General features: G+C 40.5%; 1 protein-coding gene across 1 annotated transcript in view; it reads right to left on the reverse strand.

Annotated features, from left to right (window-relative positions):
- BCL11B (BAF chromatin remodeling complex subunit BCL11B) overlaps positions 1 to 26,521 on the reverse strand; it is a 169,496-nt gene that overhangs the window by 98,675 nt on the left and 44,300 nt on the right. Inside the window, exon 3 of the mRNA XM_044659901.1 lies at positions 22,412 to 22,780. Within this exon, the coding sequence (XP_044515836.1) occupies positions 22,412 to 22,780 (369 nt within the window). The remainder of the gene's footprint in view (positions 1 to 22,411; positions 22,781 to 26,521) is intronic.

Raw genomic sequence — 26,521 nt, forward strand, 5'->3', positions numbered from 1 at the left:
ATGCATTTTCAATCTTTTCCACAAAACACTGGTGACTCGCAATGTGCACACAACAAAATTTGTAAAAATTAACACTTCACAGGATTAATTTAATAAAGATTGTTAGCACATTAACACTAGTAACATTATTCCTTTCGATTCAGTATGGTTATGCTAACGACTCCTGCTGAAGTCCGTTTACATTCAGCTGAGGTTTACACCACTATTTAATGTAATTAAAGCAACTGGCGGTGCAAACCTCAATGGAAATATCATTCCTATTCCAGAGTATTCCCCTTAGAAATGTGAGGGAATCATAACACGCTGACTTTGATTCTGCTTTAATTTTTTTTTTTTTTTTGGCCTCTTCTTTCTACAAAACGAAGCCTGGAACTAAGGGCCCCAAAGCCTGCAAAGAAATGGATTCACTCCGAGAGCTGTGCTAGGCTTCTCTGATGAGGACCCACTCACTACCTCCTTGCCACAGCGATGGAAGTCACACTGTAGGGCTGGAGTCTCATCTGTTTGTTCCTAAGACAGGTTTTAAAAACAGCTACCCTCGAGCAGTTCCAATAGCCGAGGAATATTTTTACTTCAGAAACTGTGACTGTGAAGACCTGGCTCACATGAGAGAATTAAGTTGTAGGAGCTAGAAAGGCAGTTTAACAAGCCCTGTGGATGGAAAGTAGTGTATGTCCTCTCCACGATTTTTAAAAAGAAAACAAACCTTGTGGACTGGACTATATATACTGTACGGAACAAGTCAGCTACCTCTCTCAATTGGGAGCTGAATTCAGCCTCAAAATAGAATCAACATTGCAATGCCTCAGAAAACTAAATGAGCAAACTGAAAAAAAAAATTATCCAAAATAACCCCAAACACGGTTCCTGGGAAGGCAGGCCTTGAGGCTGAACTCAACCGGACCCTTATCCAGTTCTCACTCATATGGGTATTAGGAGAAGCCCATTCAGACCAAAGACCCATAAAATCAGCCAGCAAAGGCCACCAAGGGGGATCCTCTCTATCTCAGCGTTGCTAGCCTACCTTTCTAAAACAAGAACAACCCTCTGGATAGGAAAAAAAAATATTTTTTAAAGTGACACAAAGCAGGCCACAATATTCAAAACCTGCTCTTGTGAAATGTCATGTTCTCATCATTCCATGTCCCCATCCTGCAGGGTCTTCTTTAAAGCCCATTTAATACCTTTATTCTATATCCTAATTTCTTTGGAAAAAAAAAATATATCAGTGTCACTAAAAAAACGTCATTGTTTTGCAATCCAGCAGTTCCCTTGGCAGAGAGACCGGCTGGTTGGCATAATCCCCTCATTTGACAAAACTGCTATTTCTGGGCATGTGCTCAAAAACAGGTAGGAAGCAAATGCTGAGAAATAAGGAAGTAAAAACAGCCAACAGATTTTTCACTACCAAGAACGCCAAGAGTAAACATGATTTATTTAGCTGTGTTTAACGTGTTTCTCCTGCACTAGACTGCAGAAACCTGCTTACATTTGGGGAAAACGTGGACAGGAACAAGGGAGAAAAAAATATACTACAGATCAAAAATTCAGGTACATTCTGAAGCATTCAGTCACACAGCTTTAGTGAACACAAGTATTTTCGAACCCAAAATGTATTCACGTGTCAGAAGAAAGCTGCACTAATCTGGTGTTAATTGCCAAGCTGCCACTAACAAAAGATAGAAGACCCAGTTCATACAAACAATATTTACATGGGCGGTACATGGTTCTGCCTTAGTTCGGTGGCTCTGTATGTGTGGATGTGTGTTTTATGACACGTGATTTAGGGAGGGACGGTACCGGCATCCTGATCAGAAGTCTGTCTAAGTTAGGTTGAAGGTTGTAAGTCCCCCAAATCACAAATATGGGGGAAGATGAAATATCTTCCTTTGCCTTCCTTGGCTAGTCACATGTTCACAAGTGAAATTTACTTAGATCCATATTCAATTAAGTAGCAGCAGACGTGTTTTGGCTTTGTGCCCATGGAGGCAACTACAAAGTGGCACCAAAGACAACCGGGTATGTGGGTACCTTACTTGAAACAGGCCCCTCCTGAACACAAACAGCTGAGAGGCTTGGAGAAGCAGAGAAAGAGACGAAAAAGAAAAAGATCTAAATTCCAACCTGAGGTTCTAGTCACAATAGACTTATATTGCTAGAAGAACAGAGACTGGCTAAGAAAAACAGACTTATTTCATAACAACCCTAAGTGAATCTATGTATAAAACATACGGCAAAAGAATCAAAGCATTTATGGCCTACAGACTCAGTCTCAATGAATAGCCCTTCATTTTTCTCTTAAAGGTAGGCCACTGGGATTCAACATTACATTAAGCACTTCTCTTGCAAAAGGTCTATTTCACACTAGCCAGATGTGGTGCCTGAGCCCTGATAAATAACAGCTTCTGTTGGGTTTGAGGGGTGGGCCCAAGAAAAAAAACCAACACTAAAATTTTCTAAGTTTTCAGTTCTGTTCCTTTTCTAGCTCGCAGACTATGCTTTGCTTCAATTCAACATGAGAAACATTTATCAAGCATCTATTATGGGTGTCACATAGAGATAAAAAGATTTTTTTTTAATTAAAGAGTTCCAACCAATAATATGTGCATAGAGAAGTTAAAAAAAAGTTATTTTGGGGAAGAGAGAAAGATAGAGAGGAGAGAAAGAGAGAGAGAGATAATTCAAGGAATGAGAACAGCCCTTTCAGTAGAAAGTCTTGAAAAAGATGAAGATTTTTTAAAATTACATTTATTTAATTAATTAATTAATTTAGAGTATCTTTCCATGGTTACATGAATCATGTTCTTTCCCTTCCCTCCTCCCACCCCCTCCCGTAGCCAACGAGCAATTCCACTGGTTTTATGTGTCATTGATCAAGACCTATTACCATATTATTAATATTTTCAATAGAGCAATCATTTAGAGTCTATATCCCCAAACATAAAAGATGAAGATTTTAAAAGCAAAAGTGAGAAATGCATTTCAGACCTGGGGGAAAGTGAGAGGAGATAGAATTCTGAGTTTTGGGAATAATCAAGTGTGCCAGCATTTGTGTAACATATAACTCCTGTACTAGACTATAGAAGTATGCTTATATTGGAGAGATGATTAGATAGGGGGAAAAAAAAGAGAAAGAATATGGTACATAGTTCCTACAGATTACATGAAGAGGGATAATATGAAATAAGACTGAAAAGGTAGCTTGGAGACAAACTGTAGAGGGCTCATACACTAAAATACTTAGGTAGAAAAATGAATTTCTCCATCATAAAGCCAAATCCTTTTCCCAACAAGCCTTTCTTCAAGCAACAAAAGGAATATAAAACAAAAGTTGCTTCTCTGCTTAGTATTTTTTGGAAGAGTAAAAAAAAACATCGTTGATAATGATAACTAGTAAAGCTTTCTGAGCTTCTCTGATGGCAATATCCAACTTACTAATATGTTTTGTGTATCCTTAAAGGGAACTATGAGCTCCTGTTTTAGTATTAGGTAAACATGGTGATTACAGATTTAGAGCTAGAAGGGAACTCAAAAGCCACTAATCCTAGTTACCTTATTTTACAAATAAGCAAACTGAGTTCCGTGTAGGATAACATCCTACATTGTGTCAGGAGAGATTTAAATCTCAAAGTCCCCTGACTATAGAGCCCTTGCTCTTTCCCTTATGCCAGCCTGTTTTCATATAAGGGAGAACCTTATGGGTCATCTAGGCCAGAGGTGTCAAAAATGCAGCCCTCAGCCCACTCCCAAGTGTGGACCAAACCAGATTAAAATGTAGTTCCTATATGATTTTAATGTGTTGATGTATTAATTTTAAAACATACATAAATATTTATGGTTCTCTAAGTCAATATGCAGCCCACAGGGATCCTTATGTACAGGTTAGTGGCCCCTATTCCTATTTGAGTTTGACACCACTGATCTAGGGTCAATCACCTCTTTTTTGCAAAGGAAGAATCTGAGGGCCAGAGAAGCTAAAGTGATTCCTCTAAATCTAATGTGCCATCCACTCCAGCATTTCACTCTTTCCAATTCCTTTAAGGTAAGTGAAATTTAACTAAAAGAGGAAAAGCCCTATTATAAAGGAGAAAAGAGTATTTCTTAGTATGTGCAGTGGCTTAGGATTCTATAAAGCGTAGATACTGGAAAACCCAAGTCCTTTCAACTCCTCCAAATATGTGGTTTTAAAATTAATTCAGCTTGCATTTCTATGCGACATTCCATACAAGCAGTAATATGATTCCTTTCACCTTGGAAAACTACGTCTCCCCCACACACACACACATACACACTTTCCTGGTTTGAAGAATACAATAACAGTATATATTTATATATGATGCTTTTCAAATGAGCAATCACTTCACTATGACAGACTGGCTTATTTTATATCTGTGTGGTTACTAGAGGTAAACACAGTCAGGTCCCCTACTTTGTAGATGAAGAAACTGGGTGGAGGGAGACAAAGTTACTTGCCTTAGGCTAGCTTCTATCACAATTACACAACAGAGGAGACCAGAGGACAGTCCACAGCTGTCCACTGGCTTTAATATTTCTATTTCTAATGTGTCCACTCCCTCTCCCAACTTCTTCCTTCCCCACCTGTATAATTCACGCTAAAGAACAAGTGCTGCCTTTTGATAAAAGGAAGTATCTCCTTTTCAGGAAGATCCATACATGAAATCCAAGTTTGTGTCTCAAGGATTCTTTGCCCAGAAAAAAAAAAAAAAAAAAAAAAAAGAATTCTGCTCATGTTTTCTTTAAAGAGTGAATCTCTAAGTGCATTTCAATGCAGTTTAGTTGACAAAAATCTGATTTGCCCACAACTTTTCTGGCACATAAAGCAAAGTAATCCTGAATTGACTTTCTGACTCGAGTTCATCATAATCACCTAGAGAATCTATTCGACATTTGCAGGAGCTTCTCTTAGCAGAGACTAAGATCTTGCCTTGCATAAATGAATCTACAACTCTGGTGGCTCCCTTATTTTTTTTTTCCTAAGAAGATCCCAAACAGATCCAAAAAACAACCTTACACTGTTCCTGTTCTTCAGCATGCTTTAACCTAAATCTAGAGAGAATGATTAAGAGTAGTTTTTAAAAAAATTTTTTATCACTGTTGGATCAAAATAAAGAAACCAGATACGATAAGTTGGCTTCATCATCAATATAATATCCATTAAATCAACAAGGTGCAGAATACCTGCCTTTCAAGCAAAAATGTGAACAATTGGATTCCTCCTTCCCATTGTCTCCAAAAATCTAAAAATGCTCATCCCTCTAAATGTTAAAGTCTAGAAACAGAGCTCCTTAAGAAAAAAAAAAATATCTTTATCTCCCTTTCTGTAAAGAAATGGTGTAACATAAATATAAATCAAATACTAGACTCTGCATTTTAGTTTTGAACAATTACAAGCAGAGTTTTGTGATTTTTAGCCATATTTACATATTTACAGATATTCAAAGGCAGATTCTATAAATCTACACAGCCAGAAGATGTGAAAACCTTCTTTGGGCCCACATAAACATTTGGAGACTTCCTGTGCTGAAATTACTTTTTTTTGGTAGACTTTTTAAAAAGTCACCAAAAATTATTGATTTTTAAATTTCTCTACAAATCACCAAAAATTCCACTTCGATAAATAATTTCTTTTCTGTCAATTCTATCTCAATGGATGAAAATGCTTTTTACTTATGCATACTCAGACTTAGGAGCATAAAAAGCATGGGAAGATATTGCTTCTAGTCTGAATCATATACCTAGTTTTTTTAACTACCTAGGTTCCCCACACCCCTTGGGGGAAAAAAAAAAAAAAGCAAATCCATTCTGTTTGGTTCAGACCTGTTTCTCAATAAAAGAAAATAGAGACATGATTTTAACCCCAGCCTAGAAAAGCTGTCACAGTGAAGGTAAACTTTTAATCTTCTATAGGCAAACAGCATACATTTTTATTTCCTGAGTAACAGCTTTGGAGAAATGTTTGAACAAGAAATTAAGAGCTTTGTGGTAGACACATTCAGAGCTAGAGGAGGCAGACAACCACTGTTTCTCTGGGTCTTTAAGGACCTATTTGAGTCCTTTAAACAACAATTTGAGACAGATCTTTAAGAAGCAAAAATATAAAGAAACTCCTAGGCAAGGTGACCATTTGCATACAAATTCTCTTTTTGGGGGGTGATTGTAAGAGAAATAAGAACTGAAGTGTGTGTGTTGGGGGGGGGTAGAAACTGACATTAATTCCCTGTAATTCCACAGTGCCTTTTGTCAAATTCTTTTGGAGGGTTCAATCCCCACACAATTGGGGAAACACTTTTGTCCTTGAGTGTTTTAAAATCCTAGCATCAGAATTTCCCTCCAGAAATGCAGGTTCCTCTCCTCCAATTCCACCTTACTTTCTTTTTAATTTTGGGTGGGAGGAGTAGAAAGAAAAAAAACCAATTGAGTGGCTCCTCTCCACCCCGACTCCCCGACAATATACAAAAGACAAAGAGACCACACCACCATTATTCCCATGTCCCTTCACCTGAATTAGGAAGAAGAGAAGCAAGCTATTAAGGGTAAAAGGTGGAAAAGGGGGAAAGAGGTGCGAGTAGTGGGGTGAGCTGAAATTATGCCACGCTAGCATTTCACTTCGGTCTCTCTTCCCCTTCCCCGAAGCAGTAGGGGAGCACCTGACCTCTCCCCAGGTGCATCCCCAGGGAAATATCCCGACAAGGAATTAAACTAAACGGTCACCCTCTTCCTTTTATTTTTTAAATAAGGGGATAACGACGACTACTGGAGGACTTGGGGGAGGCACTTGCAAAGTTATCAGAAAGTCCTCAAAATCCAGTTAAACCCGCAAATGGCGTACGGATGGAGGAAAGCTGGGAACGCAAGAGCAGTAGAGAGGGAAAGAGGTGGAGAGGCCAGGGAAGAGGCCCCAGACACCGGCCTGCCCTTGAACTTGGGTCTCTCACTCCATCCATCTCCGCCGGCTGCCGGCAGGTCTCACCCCCCCCCCAACCCCCACCCCCTTTCCCAAGAGACCCAGGACTCCAGAGAAAGGGGGGAGGGGAGGAGAAGAGAAGGGAAGGGTCTGGCCCAGAGCCAGGGGTGAGATTGCCTGAGGAAGGAGGTGGGAAGGGTTGGGGTGGGGGGAAGAAAGGAGGGGGTGGAGCTGTAAAGAAAAAGACTTTGGGGAGGAGGGCTGTAAACTGCTCAGAGAAAACTTCTCTTTAGACCCGCTCTGCGGGGCCGAGACCCTCCCGCCCCCTCCCCTCCGTGAGGGCGCTGGGAGAGAAAGAGACACTTAGCCAGGAGCTGGGCCACATGGCTCTCTGTATTGCTCTCCTTTCCTTTCTTCCAGCTTCCCCCAAGCCTGGCCATGTTCCTCCTCCTCTTCCTCTACCACCACTAGACTTAAATATATATCAGCAACATTTTATAATCCCGCTTCCCCTTTCCCAATAAGGTCTTGGTGATTTTTTTCCCCTTCCCTTCCCTTCCCTTCCTTTTTTTTTTTTTTTTTGATTCAGCAAGTCCAGGGCGAAATCATTGTTTAAAAACTCTTCTTCCCCCCTCCTCCAAACAAATGTAGCAAGAGAAAAGGCGCGCGGGGGGGGGGGGGGTGGGGAGTTGGATGGAAAGGGGGAGAAGCAGACCAACCCCCTCCTCTCCCCGGGAGAAAAGGAGGAATGGTGCAAAGGGAAAGACCAAGGAAGGCGTGGGCCTGGGGTGGGGGGAGGGGGCGGGGAGGGAAAGGGGGCGGGAAGCTGTCAAAGGGAGAAAGAAGGCAAACATTCATTCAGAGGCCAGACGCAAGGACCAAGGTCAGCTGCAAGACAGGCAGACCCTACAGCAGCTGGCCAATTATGTCCCCAGATTATGCATGGAATTGAAATCCTTACCCCCACCCCCCCACCCCCGGGGGGGAAAAAAACTGGCTGGGCTGGACCTGAGATTCTAGGACCTCAGGAAGGAGGTGTCTAATGATTTTAATTGCTCCTGTGTTTCTAAAGGCTAGATTTAGATGCTTTCTGGATAGAAAGGCGATACTGCCCTTGGCGTGGGGACTGGGGGGAGGAGGGGAGTACCCGGGATCGGGGACATTCTGCAGATAAAAGACCCTAATGAGAGAGGGCCAGAAAGGCGCGTTATGCTAAGTGCTTGCCGTAATCAAAAGGTGAGGGGAAATAAAATAAAATTCTGCCCGGTCAAGCCGTAAGGATGGGGACCCAGGGCGGAGCAGCCAAACCTCTCTCCCTCTCTCCAAAAAAGAAAGTTGCAAGAGTTTTTTCATCTGCACGGGTTTTAATTGCAATGCAGAATGCAATGCAGAACGTGAGCATATTTACCCTAGTTCTAACAAGAAGTTATTTTTGCGCCTCGAATTCATCTCCCTTCTCCTTAAGGCCCCCGGGAGTTGAGGGGTTTTATGAAAAGGTTTCTCTCTGCATCCCCTTCCCCAGTAGCCTTCTGAGGGAGAGTATGGGGGGAAGGGGGGGATGCAACCCACGCTCCAGGTTGCTGGGTAGCTTGGGGGGAGGGGGTGCAGAAAAAAAAACCCTAAACCACGGGGGGAGCAGGGGCTGGGGGAAAGCCAGTCCCCCTTGCCCACCTCCTGCCCCAGCCAGGGTTTCCTGCGAAGGGGTTAAGGCTTTGTCTCCACCACTTCTCTCGAGAAAAACCTACAATGAAAACATTGGCTCTGGAAACCCTTCTCCTTGCCAGGATGCCACCGCCGGAGTGAAAAGTCCGTTTTGTTTTCATTACATCTCTGGGATTTCCGGTTTAGCTCCTTAGTTTAAGACACCAAATCCCCAGATACCCCACCCACCTTTCCCCCCCTTTCCCTTTTCTTTCTTATTATTTTTTCCTCCCCCCACCCCTTCCTTTTAAGGCTGAGCCACTAACAGCCCACCATTTAACCGTTTGGAGCTCTGCTTTGCAACAAGCTCTCCCGCAGGCAGGTGTCCTCCCCCCTCCCCCAAAATCAACCCAGGTTTCCTGGGTGGAGGCCCCTAGGTTATAAGGCAGCATTATACTGTCTTCCCTCCACCTCCTCCCTGCCAGGGCAAAGAACTTCCAGGCTCCCCTTGAGGCCCCTAAATCCTCAGTTATTATTGGGTTTCTTTTGCAGCTGAGTTAAAGACAGCCACTTTCCTTGGGCCACTGTGGTGGTCCAGGGGTTAAACTTGGGCGGGCAAAAGCTGTCTCTCCAATTAGTGGCTTCTAATTCCCCAGAGCATTTTCACCTCTTTCCACTAAAATTTCTTTACTCTGACTTCTTGCTACTCAGGATTCCTCTTCTCCAAGGGGGTTAGATTTATAAAATAAAATTTTTAATAAATTTCTTTTAAAATCTTTTTTAGATAGGATTTTTTATTTCACTGGCCCCAGGGGAGCTCTCAGTAAAGAACTTCCTCAGTATATAGATTGGCATCTAAGCAATTTATAATCTTAGAATTGCCCCGGGCACTGAATGACTAACCAGTGAGTGGCTTGTCACTTAAGTGACTTGCCCAGGATCACTCTGTCTTTCAGGAGAAGCAGGAGAGAACAACTGTCCTTAAAATCATAAAATATATGTTCTAAGAACTATAAAAGTGGAAATGTCAGGACTAGAAATGTCCTTGGAAATCTTTTAGTATCAAGTTTTTAACCAGTGGTCTGTGAACTTTTGGGGGCGTAATTGTTTTCTTTTGTAATCCCAGGTATGCTTTTTTTCTGCAAAAACAATTCTAAGAAACCCTACTTTTGTACAAACTTTTACCAAAAGGGAAACTAAGGCCAGAAAGGTAAATGACTTACCCAAAGTAATAGAGCAAGGACTAGAACTCAACTTTAGGAGACTTGGGGTTTGTTATTTTTTTTGTTTGTTTTGTTATTTGTATCTCATCAGGGGTCTCTGATTTGTAAGCTGCCCCTTTCATCAAAAAAGAGTAAAAGGAGGATGGGGAAGGAATCTTACTTATACAAAAAAGTGTTTTAGCAATGCCTTTTCATCCAGGTATCCACTGAAATACCATATTTAAAATGTAGCTTCACCAAAAAGATCACAATATTCCCCCAAATATAAACTATGTAGACTAGTAACCTACACCAAAATACATTCCATCTTCAAGGTGGAAATGCTAACCAATAAAAATATTAGTCATCTCTAAAAAAATTAAATTTAACTCTTAAAGTGGAATTATTGGATATTTACTTGTTTCTAAAGCATAAAAGATTCTCTCCTCTTTTTTCCCCATAACAAAAGTCAGGTGAGGAAAGGATATACTACTTTTCCAGTGACTAAAGATATTTTAACTTAAAGCAAAAGTTGTATGAGTTACCTGACATATCATTAATGTGGAGGAAAGCTTATTTATTTGTTTAGTGTTCATCATTTTATTTTGGAAAGACAATTGAAATAATCCCAAAGATAAAGAGCTTCATTGTGAAGGGATTCTTAACACTCCAACTATTTAGAAAGGCTTTGGGGGGGTAAATGCAAGAAGTTAGCAGTTTAGAAGACTCAGACCAGAAATATCATCTTCCCAAGGACAGGGAAGAACAATCTGTCACCCAAAGGGATGATGCTAAAGAGCCATGGTTACCTGGAGTGAGGCTGGAGAAAGATAGGAGCAAGATGGTATGAAAAAGAAAAAGGCTTTTTATCAGAGCCAGCTTTCACCTCTAAAATCTTTCCAGGATTTTTTCTCTATTTGCTTTAAAGAATATTTTAAGCATTGCAATGTCGGGGGGGGGGGGGAAGGGGGGAAGTATTTAAATACCCTCCGCCTTGAGCTGGACAGGCATCCTCACTTTTCTTTTATAAAAAGTCCCAAGGCCCAATGTACACATTCAAGGTTTCTCTGGACACTCTTCATTCTTTTGCTGCCTTTGGTATACAGTTTCCACACATGTTCATTTCCCTTCAAATTTATGGTTTGTGTATACGTGTGTGTATGTGTGTATGTGTGTATGAGAGAGAGAGAAACATTTGCAGACTGTGTCCACACCTGCAACATGGAGCAGAGAATGGGAGGCAATTATCCAGGTGGTTCATTTAAAATAATTACTTTTGCATAAATAATTTTCTGGTTATTTTGGCCAAAAGTGTTTTTATCCGGGAGGGGTGGAAGGAGAGTGGAGTCCAAATCATCTGAATACTGAATGACTGCCCTGGTTTTCCACTGAACTCTGTGTAGAACCTTTTCCACGAAGCCTTCTTTGAACCCCTCCCCTGAAAGTGACATCTCTTTTGCTCCTACAACATTTTCCTCTTAGACATTTCTCATATTCTAATTGGTAGCATATTCATCTTTTTTTGTTATCCCTATTAGAAATTATGCTCCTTGAAGGCAGAAATCATTTGCTATTTATTTTCTTAATTCTTATGGTGTATAGCGCATTGCATTGGGCAAGTCCCTTATAAACTCTCAGGGCCTGGGTTTTGCATCTGTAAAGGGACCAGATGACCTTCCAGCTTTAAAACTATGATCCTAGAAGGCATTTAATAGATGTTTGTTGAAAGGATGAATGTGTACACAAAACCTGGGAATATACAACACCCAACCTGGACCATCTCAAGTTTGTATTTCTCACTATACAAGTGATTTTTTTTTCTCCCCAGTGTGCCCACTGGCAGGAACAGCCCCATGATAGAGACAGCAAACAGAAAGGACAAAATCTATACCATAGCTTCTAGCCATGGCAAAGCCAACCACTCACCCAGCTGTGGGGGTACTATTTATTCTTGGACAGAAAATTGTTTCACCAGTTCCCGTGTGACCTAAAAAGACACAACTCCTCCCAGAGCTTAAAATCATCACTGCTGAGCATGCCAGTGGGTTGAGACTTGAACCCAGGAACAAGCTGCCACACTCAATTCAATTAAGATGGAGGACCAAAGAAGTCTATTTTTAATTTGGATTTTTTTTAATGATCAAAGCAGTCTTTCTTTCTGTAACATGCCTTCTCTAGATCCACTGACCAATTATTCATTTCCTAAACTTCCATCAGACTCACCCACTGAACCACAATGTTGAAAACCCAATTTTTAACCATTTTGTATTGCTCTCAAATGGTTTCCTTCCTTATGGGTAAAAAGCACTTATTGAGTATCTAGCAGGTTCTAGGTTAGGTATTAGGTGACGGAAAAAAAGAAAAACAAAAAAATGAAGCAGTTGCTATTCTAGCCACTTATAATCCCCCTTTTGTTGTGCTGGACTTGCCAGTAAATACTCAATAAATATGTCATCAGTTAGCTCATTGATATTCTTTCTTCTTAGGTATTTTTACTTCAATCTGCCATCTCTGAGTTTCCCAAGGCATCTGATGTAACTCAATGAAGAGTCTTCCATCACGGTGTGCTTATACTGTAAGGACACAGCTAAAGGTATATAATAATAATAATAATAATAATAATAATAATAATAATAATAATAATAATACTTTAAGGATTGCAAAGTACTTTATATCTTATTTGATCCTCACAGCCACCCTGTAGGTAGGCGCTTTTATTATCCATATTTTACAGATGAGGAAAATGAGGTTAAGTGGCTTTCCAAGGATCATCTAGCTAATTTGTATCCGTGGCAAGATTTGAACTCAGATCTTCTTGACTCCAAGATCAACACTCTTATCACAACCAAGACCTCTAAAGAAAGTTCCAGGAAGGAGCTGAAAAAGTAAAGTGAGTTTCATGGTCTTTGATTACCATTAGAAATCTCTTTCAAAGATTTTGAGGCTTGGGAAATTCAGAATCCCTTCTCTCTGCTTCAACATTTTTGAGCTGGAAGGGGATCTAGAAATTATTTCATTCCAACTCTTTCATTTTACAGACAAAGCCCAGAAAGGGCAAGTCATTTACTCAATATCATATGGTTCTAGAGCCCCAGTCTGTTGCCTCCTCCTCCAATGCTCTTTCTCTTAAATATTGGTGAAATTAAGCACCAATAGAAATAGGGGCTACTGATCTGTAAGGATGAAAATAAACTTCATATTGATTTTGTTTTAAAGTGCAATGACACCTATAATTGTTTTTATTTATTGTGTTAAATATTTCCAAACTATACAATTTAAATTTTCTATTATATTTTAATCTGTTTCATGCTGCTTTTAGGAATGCTGGGCCTGGGAATCAACAAAAATCTGGGTTCAAATCCTGTATGCAATTCTTTTTCTTTTCTTTCTTTTTTTTTTTTAAATAACCCTTACCTTCTGTCTTAAAATCAATACTATTGATTCTAAGGCAGAAGAATAGTAAAGGCTAAGCAATGGAGGTTAAGTGACTTGCCCAGAATCACATAGCTAGGACATGTCTGAGGCCAAATATAAACTCAGGACCTCTGTCCATAGGCCTGGCTCTCAAACTACTGAGCCACCTCACTGCCCTAATAATTCTTTTTCATTCAAGAGGCTTGAATTTCATTCAAGTGGTTATTACCTCAACCAAACTAAAGTCAATTTTTATTTAATTTCTTGAAAATGTCCTCTTCCATTCTACCCTGATCTTCTCCCAACTCCGGTCAAACTTAGCAACTTGAGTTAATATTTGTAATATTAGATTTGCATAGCCTCATCTTTTTTTTCAAAATAGTTTCCTATCCATCATGACTTTTGAACTCGACACGACTTACTTCTTTTATATCCTTTTATAGATGAACATCTCCCCAAGCCTCAGTTTCTTCATCTCTCATGTTGACATAATAACTGCCATTTATTTTAAATGGCTCTTTAAAGACTGACAAGTATTTAACATCCATTCTAGGTTACCTCTTTGAACCACAACCTTGCAATATATGTGCTACTTGCATTAGCTTTTATTTTACGGGTTAGAAACCTAGACACAGATGCTTTTGCCCAAAGTCCCACAGCTAGCTGTTGAAAGTGGATTTGAAACTAAGTCTTCCTGACTGCAGGTCCAGCATTCTTGCTGTTCAAGAATCAAGAATTCAATAATCGATGTAATTCAAGAATCAAGAATTCAATAATTGATGCTGTTCAAGAATCCTCAAAATATTTCCTCCCTCAAGATTACCAGGAGGAACAAATGAGAAAACATACATAGATTAGCTCTTAAAGACTTAAGTAAAGTGATTCACAAATATCCATTATTACTCAGTGTATTATTACTTCCGGCAAGTCATTTAACCTCCACAAAAAAATGTTGTCATCGTACCTGTTTAGGCTACACTGTGTTACATGGTTGGAATGAGCAAACAGGAGGGGAAAATGCATGCAAAAAAGTATCCTCCTCTCCAAATTCATGCTAATATTAAAAATCCAAACTCGTGAGACTCGTTTCCCCCAGTGATCTGAGTTCAATCCAGGTGTGCAAAGGTGACAAGCTGCTTTGTTAATTGCAGGCCCCACCAACGCACCGGGAGCCCACTCTTCCCCGATGCTGAGCCCTCCGGTTTGCATTAGTCAGGCATGAAAATTAGCAAAAGGTAACTGTCAAACATCTAATAAAAACTGCAAGTCAACTATTAATCTTTTGCTACCAGATGAGAAAGAATTGCAAGTTTACTTCTCCCTGGGCGCCCCGTTGTCTGCCTTCCTACCCTGCCCATGCCTCGGCTCCCTCCTTGCTGAATGACTGCTGGAAGTTTTTATACCACCCATGCACATTAGCAGAGGCAGTGGGCACAATGCCTAATCGAAATCATGTTGTGGCCAAGGGAAATGTTTCTAATAAAAATGGAAACTATAACCCACTGCTCCAGTGTCACACTTCTTCAGAGACTGCCCGCTGGCCCACTGAAGCAGCCCTCATGCTATTGAGTCCAGGCTACAAGGAAGCCAGCTGTCCAACAATGGAATGGGCAGCCTTGTGAGTTCCTTCCTTTCTCTGGAGGTGTTCAAGCGGAGACTGTGTGGCATAGTGGGGGAGTCTTGAGCCTGGTAACAGAAGAAACCCAGGTTTGAATCTTGCCTCTGATGCTCTGCAACCTTGTGGCCATGGGAGAACTATTTGACTTCTCTGAAATCCAAATCTCCTCCAAAAAACAGGGCTAACAATACCTGTGGTACCCACCACAAAGGGTTATCAGTGAGGCTCAAATAAAGAAACCTGGATAAAGTGGAATGTAAATCTTTAAATATTGTCAGTAGGATTGCTCACCCAGATGGGCATTTTGTGGACAGAATCCTTTCCTAAGGTGGGAGGCTGGTCTAGATGGATCCTCTCCACTTCTAAGCTTCTCTTAAAAATTAATACAGAGGGGGAAGCTGGGTAGCTCAGTGGATTGAGAGCCAGGCCTAGAGACAGGAGGTCCTAGGTTCAAATCTGGCCTCAGACCCTTCCCAGCTGGGTGACCCTGGGCAAGTCACTTAACCACCCTCATTGCCTAGCCCTTACCCCTCTTCTGCCTTGGTGCCAATACACATTATTGACTCCAAGATGGAAGGTAAGGGTTTTAAAAAAAATGAATACAGAGAAACCCAAGCAAAGATCTGTTAGGTCGGACACCAGGCACCATCTTGCACCATGAAGAAAAATGGCTTACTGGAGGAAAGCATATGCAATGAGAGCACATCACATTTCAGAGCAGTGCTGCCCCAGGACTCCTGTCTCTCACCTCACTTGATCGTCTGGTGAATCAAACAAGGATCCTCTCTCCACCTTTGATGCTTAGTACTCATATAACTTTGAAGCCTTGGTGCTCAGCTTCCTCAGCTGCCAAATGGCCTCCAAGGTTTTTCCCAGCGTTAGATCTATAATCTTCTGATTTCTCGACTATATGCCTTTCTTTCTCTTTGTGACAGAGTGCCACCCATGATGGCTACAAGCACCCCAAAGTTAAAGAAAGAGCTGCAAGTTTGTTATGTGGAATACTGAGCTCACATAAATGCTTCATTGCAGGCAGTAAAAATAATTAGCTGTCACGATTTGGGGGAAGAGGGGGAAAAAAAAACCAGAAAGATAACCCACGCCGTGGAGTTAACAATCAACTGTACAACACACATGGATTTAACTAATCTTAATTTGGAGGGGAAATAACAATTCTAAATATATCAAATTCATTTATTTCGAAGCAACCTGAAGTAGTGTTTATCTCTAGTTTGCAGCACATGCAATTTAGTTCTTCTCACTGGCAGGTTTTAGTTAAAAAAAAAAATTCTTTAAGACCCAAAATGAGCATTCACAGAGCTAAGGTTATAGCATTTAAATCCTGCAGCTGACAGGAAACCTTTCTCTTCAGACACACTGAGTTCAACTACATAAGGTCTAGTGCTTATGCCTGAGAATCCCACTCGCTGGTCGAAATCTAAAGCCACACTGCCTTTTCCACGAATGGCTTCCATAAAACTCCCCAGAATTGCTTACCCCAGTTCCAAATGAAGACTTACTTAGAAGTCTGGAACACTGACAAAAGGACACAGAAGAACACTTCCACCTCTGGCCTATGGTGGAGAAGGAGCCTCCTGTCACTTTTGAGTCTCCAGCACTTCTCCAAGTTAACTGACATTTCTCAGGGGGGAAGAAGTCAAAACTGTGATTGACAGCTGCTGGCTAATTCATGCCATTATAGCTTCATTTGGTTATGGAATGAATGATACCATGCAAAAAAAAAAAATTACCCATGATCAAGAGTATTCCCTAAGGTAGTCTGTATAATGTGAAACCTCAGGAAAGTGTCTTGGGGGTAATAACTAAAAGAGATTTTTCTTCAAGGACCTAAAGTTTCATAGATAGGAAAACTCCCCAGGATATGAACAGAGACTACAGAATTATTGAACATAAGAGCTGGAAAGGAGTATCATTTGGTTCAGATCCCTCATTTTACATTTAGGGAAACCAAGGCTTGCAGAGATGAAGTAGTACACAACATGTTTAGGAGCAGATCTGGAAACAGAACCCAGGTCTCACCCCCCCCCCCATGTCCTTTGTGTACAAGGTTATCCTAAAAATCTTAGTGAAGTTGTACATTTTAACTTCTGCCAGATTTAAAAGGCACTAAGACTTTGGGGCTACCTTGCATTTTTGGCTTTAGTAATGAGATAGAACTGGAGGAGACTGGGGCAATGGGAGTGGGAGTGCTGTCCTGCTTTGGCACTGAGTCATAGAATTATAAGAATTGAGAATATACAGCCAAAATCAACCTTAGAGTTCAACTAGTCCGATCCCTTCTGTTTTAGAGATGAGGAAACTCAGTCCTAGGCAGGTGTAATCAAAATGGTGGTACTCTACGGAAAGAGTGGCATAAACGTAAGTAAACTCCTGTCTCAAACACAGATACTGGTACTCTGCTCAGCGATGAGACTGGTACTCTTTTATTGAGTGAGGACCGGGAACTACCTGAGCTAGGAAAGTAAAGGTGGCAAGCCTTCCTGAAACGCAAACAGCTGCCTTCTGATGATAGTCAAAGATGATCCATTATAAGCATGTCTTACTGAAACACATTTTCTTTCAAAACCTGAGATCCCACGTCTCCTCTACAAATCACTAAAAAATGGAGAGCCACTAGTGAGATTGCTTGTAGCACAGTCGATCAGAATGGGACTTCATAGGGAGACTGGTTCAAGAGAGAGAAGTTATAGGTTTTCCCAATCAACTTTCTCTGAAGAGTTCTTTCAAGAGAAAAAAAATAATTGTTATGACTCACATTTCTATAGTACTTAGAAGTCTACAAAGTGCTTTCCTCACAATAATAATTCATAATTATTATTCCTATTTTACTGCTAGGGGGAAACTGAGGCTAAACGAAGCTTTAGCACCAAGTCACAGAACACCGTTTGTAAAATGGGGAGGTTGAGCCCGATGCCTTCTTCTAAGTTGCCTGCTTAGATCTAATCTAATCCGTGATCCTGTCTATAGCTCCTAAGTGGCTAAGTTGGGATTCAAACCCAAGTCTCCTGACTGACGATCTAATGTGCCTTTCCTGTGCTATCTTGAAAGAATACATAGACTAAAGGTTCAGCAACAGCCAAATGTAATATTAATTATATCACCGATGTGTAAAATTGGCCCTCCTTAAATAAGGTGACCAGTTTCCCAAAGATGATCTTTGTAGAACAGTAAATTCATTCATTCATCAAAATGATATTCCAGGTTGGGGCTGATTGTGGATCTTTGCCAAAGGCCCCAAAGTGATAGACTGACCTGGGAAAAAAACTGAGAAGATGGCAAATTTTGTCATGTATGTTTTCCATCATCTTTAGCATGTGTACCATCCCTACCACTCCAGCTTCGGTCAGCCTACCAGCCTTTTCCAGACAGCATCCAAAACTATAGGTGTCCCTGCTCTGTCCTTCCTACCATGCACTCCCATCAACTCTCACCTCTTTAGTGCCCAGCTCTCAGCTGTTATTTGCAAAGGATATAATTCATACTTAAGTGTGATGATGGATAGCAGACTTAATGTCTTATGTTACCCAAGGAGATATTTTCATTTTCAAAGAGGACTCTTACATCTCTAGTGGAATAATTTCAGCAACCCGGATTCCCTTGGGGAAAATATTCTTTGGTGGGATAGACTCCATAGTGCCCCTCAAAGCTCATCAAGGATTTGAACCTATAACTGTGGGTTGCCAGCCCCAAAGATAGAACCAAGCCCGAGATATTTTTACCACCACTGGGTCTTAGTTTGATGTAGATTCTAGATAGCTGAGACCACTGCCAGCAGATTAGATAGTCACATACTTTAGCTCTGTTGAGCCAAAGAAAAAATCAAAATCATAGACTGTCAGTGCTGGGAGAGCTCTTGCAATCATAGAACATAGAATATGAGAGCTAGCAGAGGCCTTAAAGATCATCAGAGTCTAACTTCTACATTTTACAGATGAGGAAACTGAGGCTGAAGGAGAGGAAGCACTTGCCCAAGGTCACAACATAATAAATGAAAACTTCATAGAAATTCAAGAAAGCCCTAGTAGTGCGGGGGGCAGCCAACAGCACCATGGGCAGCCACTGCCTGGCCTGGGCAGCAGCTGTGTGTATTTCCAGAAGCCAAAGCAGCCCATCGCCTATGATTTCCAGTCTCCCTCTTAAAATATAAAGACTCAATTATCTTTGAACAGCTTGCTTTACACATGAATTGACACATTTATTTGACAATAAATAACTGAAAGTTATCTGTGTTTCCTTTACTGTTAATCTACACAGAGAAATAATAAACAGGGCTTGTCTACAAAAATGCAACTACTGCAGTCCTCAGAATTCAATTAAGCTAAAATAATTAATGCTTCCACCATATTAAATTACTTTATACATTTGAGCCACTGAAGTTTTATTCTTTAATCTTTCCTTTTTGTTAAATAAATAAAAAAATTAGTTGGTTCCAAAAGTGTGAAGGAAAAAGGAAAAAGGGGGGGAGAGAAAAACCAGGATTTGCTATTTCAATGTAATGGTCTTCCTCGGCTGCCACAGCATGTACTGTGTTTGGTGGCTTTGATTAAACGAACATTTTAAATGCTTTGAACAAACATATCTCCCTTTATACTTCTAAGGGATTATTTTACATATTTCTTTGGGAATAAAGAAATCCATTCGCCCTGTTGCAATGCAGAAAGGCCAACCATATCCGTTGCCGTTCCTAAAGCACTATAGAGTGCTGCAGTATTACAACCAAAAAAAAAAAAAAAAGTAAGTAGGGCCGAGGGTATAACTTCCTTAGAAATTATCTTTCCCTCTTATGAAATCATATTTAGTTGACTTTTTTTTAAACAAATGATCTCTGGCCTCTCACTGGGAAATACCTTCAGTGTTAAATTTAGGTTATATTTTTCTTGCTAATGCAGAAAGCCTTTCTATTTGAAAGAGAAATCAGGGCCTAGGTATATTCCACTAAAACTTTTCTAGGGAAAGTCTTCTTGTGAGGTTTTCATGACTGCTCTGTCTGACTCCAATGTCAAGTATTCTGTCCTCCTGTTGAAAACTATTCCTCTGTTTCATATATGTATGTGTATATATATATATATGTATGTACATGTACATATATATATCCACATATACATATTTTAAGTACCAGAGTTGGAAAAGGGCACAAAACTCCCCCCAAAAAATGCTGCACCTTTTTCATCTAACAGTTTGTGTCCTTAATTAAGAAGGCATTACCACATTTACACAGATATTCCTATCTGCATTTCATATTCAGGAAGTCTACCCAAAATAACTTTTTATTTTTGTATTTTAAGTGCTTCTCATAAAATTTTCCTTTTGATCTCCATTGAGTTGGAAAAAGAGTAAGAATCCTCACTGGTCTTTCTTATCCCGGGGTGCTAAATTCTGTGCCCCTCACCATCCCAAGCTCCTCAGACAAAACTGAGAATTGAGAATTGGAATGAATTTGGAGGTCACCTAATCCAGCATCCATGTTTACAGGATGAACCCGAGGCTCAGAAAAGCAAGGTAAAGGGCCCAAAGTCACAGAACTAGAACCAGAACCCAAGTCTTTGAATTAAATTAAATTCCAGCAACTTTCCACCATAACATGACAGCACAGGTATATTAGTGGCAACAATCATCCAGATCATCCAAAAAAAATCTAAAAAAAAATCATCCATCAGATTCTGGCACTGGCAAATGGCATATTTAAATGTAGATTTAAAATGGGGACTCTTGAATCTCCTTTGACTGGCTAGGCACACAAGTAACAGATGGGACCCCTTCCGCAGAGGAAGTAGTGTTTCCACCAAAGAGTAAAATTACCCCTAGCTGCTCACCAACCTACAAGAACAGCCTCTGTACCTCAGGGAATCCCTGGAGAAAGAAATCAGGTCACCACTCCGGATGGTCTTATTTATGTCCGCTGTGGTCCAAGCATTCTCTCCGAAAACCTCTAGGCCAGTGGGATGAGCACAGAGGTTTGTGCCTTCTGGTCATGGTATTTTGGAGGAAGGCAAGTCCATCAAGTTCACTTAGTTGTGAAATCTTGAGTCAGAAGGGAACCTATAATCATAGGATATGAGTAATGGAAGCTACCTTTAGACACCATCTTAGCCACCCGCCTCATGCCACAGGTGAGGAAAATAAGGTCCAAAGATGGTAGGGAAAGGACTTGCCTGCGGTCTTACACTAGCTGTAAGTGGCTAGGACAGAAAATACCAATCCAAAAGCAGCACACTGAGGAAGAGGTAAGATTTCCAGGTTAAGTGTAGACACGCCAATGGAAAAAGAGAAAGCGCCATTCCAAATCTTTAAAAGCCGCTGGTGGGCTTCTGTTTAAGCCTAATCTTCCTCTATTCACCATAACTATGAAAATAAAAGCAGTGAAAAACATCAGCTTTTGAACTGGAAGGGACTTTCTAAAAGCCCCTCATTTTTAAAGATGAAGAAACTGAGGCTCCCATGAAGGGAAGTGACTTGCCCACAAACATAGAGAGTAAATAACAAGAGGCCCTTTGACTCCCAAACTGAGGCTCATCCTTCCATGCCACAGCTATAGTGTTTGCTCTTGTAAGCAGCATCCTTTTATAGATTCCACCAAAGAGAGACACAAGCACACAAAAAGGGGTCTATTGCTTTGGATGGAGGGTTGCAATGCTCGAAAGGAAATAGCAAGTTAACAGAGAAAGGCAATTCTCGAAAAACCGCGCTTTTGAGAAGAAACAGACTGAGAAGAAGGTGAGCATGTGTTGAGCTTATATAGGACTTGAATACAGGGAAAACCATCCAGTAGGACTGGGGGTAAGGAGCAGCAGCTCCCATTTCCCCTAAACACAGTGGATCTTCTACGAAATCCCCATTATTCTTGGATCCTTAGAATATTTGAATTGAAAAAGACCTTAGAGATAGGCCTCCCCCTTATTTTACAGATGGGGAAACTGAGGTTCACAGAGGCTGTTTGTTTGACCTTTCACAAAACTAGTGAGCGGCAGAGTACAGACTCAAATCTGTGTCTTCTCATACGGAGCTCTTTCTATTGCGTTGGCATTGCCTCCTGATTTAACCTCCCTCCTCTGTTTTTACGGAGAAGGAAACTGAGACCCAGGATGCCTGAGGTCCTAAAAGCAAGTTTATGAAGTGCTGGGACTAGTTCCATTAACTTCCACTTCCATGCTGCCCTTTCTACTCCATCTTTTACTTCTGGCAGCAATGATAAGGTCAACTAGATTATAACATAAAGAGAAAGCCACTCACCAAAAAATAATAAGATTAATTACCTCCTCTGAACCCTATGCCCATCATTTCCTGAGGGCTCAGTGTAGAGAGTGGATTAGAAAACAAAGAGTCCCGGGAAGTTTCTGGGCAATTATGTTGATACACCTGGTACTCTCGTGGTGGTCCTTAAAGACCAACCTCCAAAGCGGCATCAGCCCCAGTGAGGCAAAATCATGGCAGACCGGACAGTTCTGCAGCATCAGTGCTGCGGTCCTCACACTCTAGTGCCCTTTCTTGGGGGGCTGCCTCTACCTCATGGCACACGTGCTATTATAGGGAGAGTATCTTTGAGCATCTCTATATTTTAAAGTGAGAATGGGAAAAGCAAGCATGCCATACCTGCAATATTTTCCTGCTTCGGACAAATTCCTTTTGTGGGCGTCAGTAGACGATCTTCTTCATCCGGGGTGACTTGGATCCCGATTTCCACTGGCTCTGACACTTTCCTGAGCTCGGAGCGTGACGAAGGGGGGGGACTGCTTTTATCCAGGCTCTTCTCGTAGCAAACACCAAGGCTCCCACTACACTGTTTCTTCTTGTGCTCTATAAACACCAGGATGTCTCTCAAGGGAAAATTCATCTGACACTGTCCACAGGTCAGCAGGTCTGGATCTGTCCCACCTGTGGTCAGCCCGAGGCCACCCGGCTCCTCTATCTCAAGACCTTCATCTTCGTCGACAATGGCGGCTTCCACATGGTCAGCCTCTGCTTAACATGGAGAAGAGAAAGGGGGAAGGAGGGAGAGAGAGGGGGCAGAAAGAAAAAAGATGGGCTTAAGTGTTCGAAAACATTTGAACAGTCAAACTAGGAAAAGTGGAAGCTCACAAGTATGGATCTTAATTCCTGCCTCTCATTTTCCTTTTATTTTCCCCCTTCAGACATCCCCAACTCAGCTACCACCCCAACTAACAAAAGCAACCTTGCTTAGGAATGGATCCTGTGCTCATAAAATGCTGTGATGGCCTAGTTGACCCTGGCTTCTTCCCAAAAGGTTCTGGCACTCCTATAAACCTATATCAAAATATCAAACAAAATATCAAATGATATTTTATTAGGCATAGGGCTCCAGCATCCTCCTGATAAAAGGATAACTTATTCTAACCTTCTTGACATTCATATTAATAGTTACTAATATTGTTACTGGAAAAGTCATAATAAGGGAGCTAAGGTGACTCAGAGGATAGACCTAAGCTTCAGACACTTACTTTAACAGTGTGATCCTGGGCAAGTCACTTAACTTCTGACCACCTTAGTTTCCTTATCTATAAAAGGGGGATGATAATAGTAGCCACTTCCCAAGGTTGTTGTGAGGATCAAATGAGTGCGAAGATATTAGGTGCACAGTGCCTGGCATATAGTAAATGCTATATAAATATTAGCATTATTATTATTATTTAGCATGGATGAGTGAAGGGAGAGTTGGCCTTAAAGCCAGAAAGAGATGGATTTTTAAGTTAATACCTCTGATACAGAATAGCTGTGTGACCCAGGGCAAGTCACTTAACCACTAAAGGTTCCAGGTATCCTTCTGAGACTAGCGTTTGCAAAGAAAGTTAAAAGAAATTTCCTCACTGAGAATTCCCTACATCACTGAAATCTTAGGTCTAGTCCCTATTCCTCTTATATTTCACTGCTTCAAGACTTATGAAAGATGTACTTTCCCAACAACCGTATCAGATAAGAAAGGTCCTTACTATTATCTTCATTTTACAGATGAGGAAACTGAGTTTCAGTAAGGTGAAATAACTCTTCCCCCATACCTTGAACCTTTCTCAAAATTCTCTCCCTAAAGGCAGGTTATATCATCTACAAAACAGCACAGGGATGGACAGGCAGACAGAGTTCAGAGGGCAACAGTGACAAATACAAGATGTTTGCAACAACCAAAAAAAGCTATTGGTCAGAATTCTATTTTCCTAATTGGTTTGTCCCAACTATTACCAGTTAGCTATTGATTTTTTTTTCTTGGTTGGTTAGAAACATAGGAAACCATGTTTACAGGTTACAATATATGTTCAGTGCCTTATACATAGTAGGGGCCCAGTCTATTGAATTAAAATATATTTTATATATATTTATATTAAAATATATATATAATTCTACTTCATTCATCTATGCATGCTTATTAGAAGGTTGGAGAGGGGAGAATAAAATAGTTTGAAGATAATGAAGATCTTAAAAGGTAACAAGCCACTTAAGGAAGACATTTTAACTTTGCAGCCTAAAATTTCTTATCGAAACAAAGGAGACACAAAAAGGTTTCATAATCCCCTCAGGATCTGAGATTTTGTTGGAATTTTAGAAATGCAAATATTAGCATTCTAACAGAATAAAAGGTGTTCAAGTTCTGACAGCCGGGCAAACTAGACAAAGGTCTGAAGCCAGAGAAGCAAGGTAAATTTTAAACTGTTCAGTATTTAGCAAAGAATAATGGAAACCACGAAAGAGTAGGGAGCAGAGATGACGGGAAAAATGCATTCCGTGGCTGTGAAGTTATTGAATGGTCAGAGCCAAGGAACAGATAATTCAAGGAAAAATTTCTGTGGCATCTCCCATCCTCCAAATAAATCATGGGCTTATTATTTCCCCTGATAGTAGCACAAGCTTCCTCAGGGAAGCTTCCCCAACAATCTTCATCTATGCATGTAATATGTACATGTATCACAAACGGGAGATGTGTATGCATGTGTGTGTGTGTGTTTGTGTGTGTCTGTATAGCAGGAAGAGAACTATAATTCAGGATTCTGCTGAGCAGAAGCAAAGAGAAGGCTGAGCCGAGTTCCGAATGAGATAAATGTAGAAATGCATTAGAAATGTGGAAATATAAAAATATCATATAGGCAAAGAAATCCACACCAAAAGGCTGCTGTCTGCAGAGTTGTAACAAAGAAAATCTACAAGGTAACTAAACAGCAAACACAATACACATTCTGGAAACCATTAATTACGCCTTTAAAAAAAAACCCAGAGTTTACTTTAAAGGGAGTTTGAAGACAATACTACATAATTAATTTACCAATTTATTTTATGAAAAGATGCTTTGCCATACTGAAAATGTAATCATAACCCTTCTGCTGAATAGTGATGCTAGGGAGACTGGATTTCTGTGAACAGTTTGTCAGAATGTAAAAGGTAATTATTTAGTGCCTCTGCTCCCTTTAACGATCTAACATTGAGCAATATTGTTTATATTGAAAAGCTCGCACCTTTAATTACCAATTACATATACATAATTTCAGAGCCAAAGGAGAGTACTGTGAAAACAGTTCTTTAGAAATATAAGGATGTATTGTGCACTATTTCTAGAGAAGGATCTCTAATAGATAGGAGGAGGATGTCAAAATATTTTTTTTAAGCACAAAGGAGATGAACTAAAAAAAAAAAAAGCTAAAAAGGACAAAATGAAATGGAGAGTTGAAAGGAGACAAGGGATAAGCCAAAAGGTAAGGGAGGTAGCAGGGAAGAAAAAGGGACCTGCCACAGGTTTAAATGCCACTTCTGTGGGAACTGATCGAGGCTTAAATATATTTATATTTTTTGAGCTATGATTCTCAGGCCTCCATCTGACTTAACCTAAAATTTTCTTTTTACTTTGCCATCTCATCAGGGTGTGAGAAATATTTTCATTAACTTTTCTTCCCATTTCATAATTTACTGTTTAGACTCGAAGTACCCAAAAATTTCTAAACAGATTTAAATTCTTGCTAAGAGATCCAGCTAAATGATTTCAAATTCATTTTCTAATTCACAAGAAACACAGGCTAATTTAAAAATTAGCAGAGTTCACATATGCCTATTCGAAAACATTCCTCTCCTCTTTTGCTAAGGACTTGGTAACGCACTTTTTTGGGGGGTGGGGGGAGTGGTAACATCTGGTATTCTTTCATTTTTTGGCAGCCTTTGCCTTTCAGAAAATCAGCTTTTCACTTTCTTCATGCAGTAAGTCCTTGAGATCCGCAGTAATTGAGTCTGAAAGCTTCAAAAGATTTTTAACTATACTATACTTTTAATTTTTGCTTCAAGTCAGCAAGTACCCAGTCGTGTCTCCTAAAGAATTCGCTATCCATATCTCAGATCTCCTCCAGTCCCATAAATAAAAACCAAAGTTTGACGGAAAATCCACAACCCAAAGCACAAGAATCAGAATCCAAAATGTTGTTGTTTTTGCTACAGGTGGAAGTGGGGGGGGGGCTGGGGACTTGTGGAAGAAGCATACAAATCTTTCTGTGTCTGCCCCCTCTAAGAAAAGAAATGAAGAATTTTCAATTTGGAAAGCGAAACCCTGTATACATCAACAACTGTGCTAACATGACATGATGGGGCAAGCTTCACCCGAAGGAGGAAAGAGTTTCTGAATACAAGGCCACATGGATTTTATTTGGTAGTCTTATTACACATATTACTCCCATGGGGTCCAGCCAGACATGGACCCATCTCAGCTACACCTCC

Source organism: Gracilinanus agilis, chromosome 2 (assembly GCF_016433145.1).
Source record: "Gracilinanus agilis isolate LMUSP501 chromosome 2, AgileGrace, whole genome shotgun sequence".
Taxonomy (NCBI): domain Eukaryota; kingdom Metazoa; phylum Chordata; class Mammalia; order Didelphimorphia; family Didelphidae; genus Gracilinanus; species Gracilinanus agilis.